The following is a 3,176-nucleotide window of genomic DNA, read 5'->3' as shown; positions in this document are numbered from 1 at the left end:
AGGGGGGGGGGAGCGGTGCCAAAACCCAGCTTTGAAATGAAATTGGGCTAAACCTTGCAAATTTTAGTGGGTTTTGGGCTTGCAGGGAGGTCAGCTGAGCCCAAGGTGCCTTTCACCCCCACCGGTTTTCCCCGGCCACCCAGCCAAGGCAAACATGAGCTCAGCACTGAAGTATTTGCGGCAGCCGCTCCATGCCCACGTTTTGGAGGTGGGCAGGGGGGTGGCACTGACGGGAATGGCCTCACCAAGCCGTACCTTCCCCGGTTTCTCCTTGCCTTTCTTGCACCGTGGCTAAAATCCCTTGTCGCCAGAGGTGGTAGGACCCTTCAAGCCCTCCCTTTGATGACTCAAGCAGGCAACAAAACTAAGCAAGAAGGGGTGTTTAACCTGAGGTTGAGCTTTCTCACAGCCCAGCTGCAAACTTGGGAGAGCTGGAGCTGAGGGATGGAGTGGCCGTGACCAGCTGGGTTAGGTTGGGAAAGTGGTTTGGCACCCTCTGGGTGGAGAGCCTGGAAATTTCCTATATATGTTCCTCTAGCCAGGGCTTTTGGACAAGCCCTATGCTAGGAAAAACGGTGTTACAGGGGGGAAAAAGATAAATCTTTGTTTGCATGGTGTTTGAAAACACCAAAAGCTCAAATATTTGAGTTCTTCACAGCTTGTGCTTAATTTTTTTTAAGACAGTCATGGTTGTTGAACTGCTGGAAGAGGTGGGAGTTGGATGCACCCAGGCTAACGGGTGTTATTTTAACACAGGAGAAGTAACCACCGGGTGGGAGTCGGGCTGGGCCCTGGTATTGGGCAGAGCATCCCCTGGGAGCCCAGGTTTCACTGCAGGCATTCGTGCCTGGCTCCTCTTCCCAAACCCCACCTTTGGTCACATTTTTGTGTAGAAGGAGGCTTTATTTTAATTTCTTAATACCTCTCTAATAAATTGAGATGGAGGTAAATAGATCAAAATGTGCATTATCTGCACCTTCCCTCAATATCCCGTTGCGAGGGTGGGCAGCCTGTGATTTCTCTGCCTGTTCCAATATTGTTTGGAAAATCCCCCAGTGTTGCCCTGCCAAATTGTCAGAGAAATTGCAAGGAAAGTCCAGCAAACCCATTAAAAGTTTATGCTCACAGCAGAAATAACCTGGACATCATCTTCTGGGCACCGTGCAGGCACACAAACCCCATCATTTCCCACCATGGGAGGATTTGGACCCACTGCACAGACGTGAGCAAAAGGGAAAAAAAAAAAAAAGTTGTTTTCTTTTCTTTTGTTGTTTTTTTGGTTTTTTTTTTCAGATGAACATCAGTGTTTTAATAATATCAACAAAAATGCAGTCTGTGCACAGGGAGAGCTGCAGAGATGGATGGAGGGCAGCAGCGAGCAACTGCTTGGTCTAGGATGTACCTTATGGGATGCTGGCAATAAAGATGACTTAATGACGCCACTCTTAAAGCAACTCGTACTCCTCATTAGCGGCTTGGGGTGGAAACATGGTTTCCTTTCTCCCCGCAGGCATCCCATTCTGTGATGACCCAGCGTGCCTGAAGCCCGGCAGCCGCGGAGATGGAGCTGAAGGTCTGGGTGGATGGGATCCAGAGGGTTGTCTGCGGTGTCTCGGAGCAAACCACCTGCCAAGAAGTGGTCATCGCCTTGGCGCGGGCCATTGGTGAGCCATCTCCATCTGCTGGGGGGGGGATGCCCCTTTGCGGATGGAGGCATCTGCTGAGGGGATGGCCCCATCTGCAGGTGCTTCTTGGGGAGAGGAGACCTTGGGTGGGTGGGGGTCCTGCTCTGGGGTAGTGGGGAAGTCACCAACTGCTGCCTGTGGGGCAGCAGCTCTGGCACACCACTGCCAGCCTTGGCTTTCCCCATCTGACGTGCTCCCCTCCTCCCGGCAGGTCAGACGGGCCGCTACGTGCTGGTACAGAAGCTGCGGGAGAAAGAGCGGCAGGGGCGGGCCCTGACCCTCCTCAGAGGGCATTCCCCAAGCCCCTGAGAGGACGTTCATCAGGGCCAGCTTGCCCATCAAGCCCAGGCCCACTGGCACAGATGCACCCCGTTCCTGGGAGCCAAAAAAATCCATGACCTTCAACTTGGGTCCTACAGGCTCTGGCGAACCGTTCACCGTGAGCCGCTGGAGGCACCAAGCGCGGGAAGGGATGGACTTGGAGGGTGGTGGGGTTGTCCAGCCCTCCAAGGAGGAGCTGTTTAGGAGGGTGCTGCGGCAGCAGGAGCAGCTACATTCGTTGGAGGCCCACGGGGACACCCTGGAGATGGACCTACGGCTCTGGGAGCGTGGCCGGCTCGCTGGCCAGGAGGACGAGATCCTCTACCTGGAGCACTTGGTGCGGAGGAATGAGACGGAGCTGGGCGAGGAGGAGTTTTGGCAGAGCGAGCTCCGGCTGGAGAAGGAGTGCGAACGGGAGCGGCAGGAGCGGGTTAGGAGCCTGCGGGCCAGCCTGGAGGAGTACACCCAGCGGATATACGAGCTGAGTGCTCGGACTGAAGCCCTGCAGGAGGAGATCCAGTGGGAAATGGCTGAGAGGGCCAAGAGGGGGAAGGAGACCCCTGTGCCCAGCCCCACAGAGCTGGAGGACATGGCTGCCAAGATGAAAAGGGACCTGGAGGCCAAGGTCAAGCAAGGCACCCAGCTGGAGAGCAACCTGGCCAGCGTGGAGAAGGCCCTGGAGGAAGCTGAAAGGAACCTACAGGTAGATAGGATCAGGTTGAGCAGCCCCATGGGGTGGTGGGACTTTTGAAGAGGGGGTGCGGGACCAGCTTTCCAGCAGCATGGGGCCAATGGGTTGAGTGGGGTTGGTTCTGCCCCACCTGGCCGGTGAGTGTGGGGCTGGGTGCACAGCAGTGGCTCAGCAGCAGTGACCCCTGTCGGGGGGATGTCACCCCTCTGACCCAGCTAGCCCAGGCTCCCGCACCATCGTGCTCTCCGCAAGCTGTGTCTGGGCTGGGGCTCCTGCTGGCTGGTGCATGAGGAGCACAGCATCACCCTGCTCTGGCATGGACGATGATGGTAGAGCAAATGGTCCGTGTGCGGCGTTGATGGCATTGGCACAAGGGTTGATGGATAAAGGAGTCGTGGAGGGGGATAGTGCAGGTCCTCATGGTGCCTGTGCATGAAGCCTTTTGACCATGCAAGCGGTGCAGGGGCTTGGGCTAATCG

The 3,176-nt window shown here is 56.2% G+C and overlaps 1 protein-coding gene across 1 annotated transcript; it reads left to right on the top strand.

The window, feature by feature from the left end:
* The first annotated feature begins 1,561 nt into the window (after positions 1-1,561).
* On the top strand, positions 1,562-2,757 carry LOC104127121 (ras association domain-containing protein 8-like). The gene is given in 3 exon segments (XM_035895355.1): positions 1,562-1,664; positions 1,897-1,960; positions 1,962-2,757. Coding segments are annotated over 3 exon segments (963 nt in total).
* The last annotated feature ends 419 nt before the right edge of the window (positions 2,758-3,176 follow it).

Source organism: Egretta garzetta, unplaced genomic scaffold (genome assembly GCF_000687185.1).
Source record: "Egretta garzetta isolate BGI_Z169 unplaced genomic scaffold, ASM68718v1 scaffold650, whole genome shotgun sequence".
NCBI classification, from domain to species: domain Eukaryota; kingdom Metazoa; phylum Chordata; class Aves; order Pelecaniformes; family Ardeidae; genus Egretta; species Egretta garzetta.
Note: the sequence above shows the minus strand (reverse complement) of the source record. Positions and strands in the feature narration are given on the sequence as shown.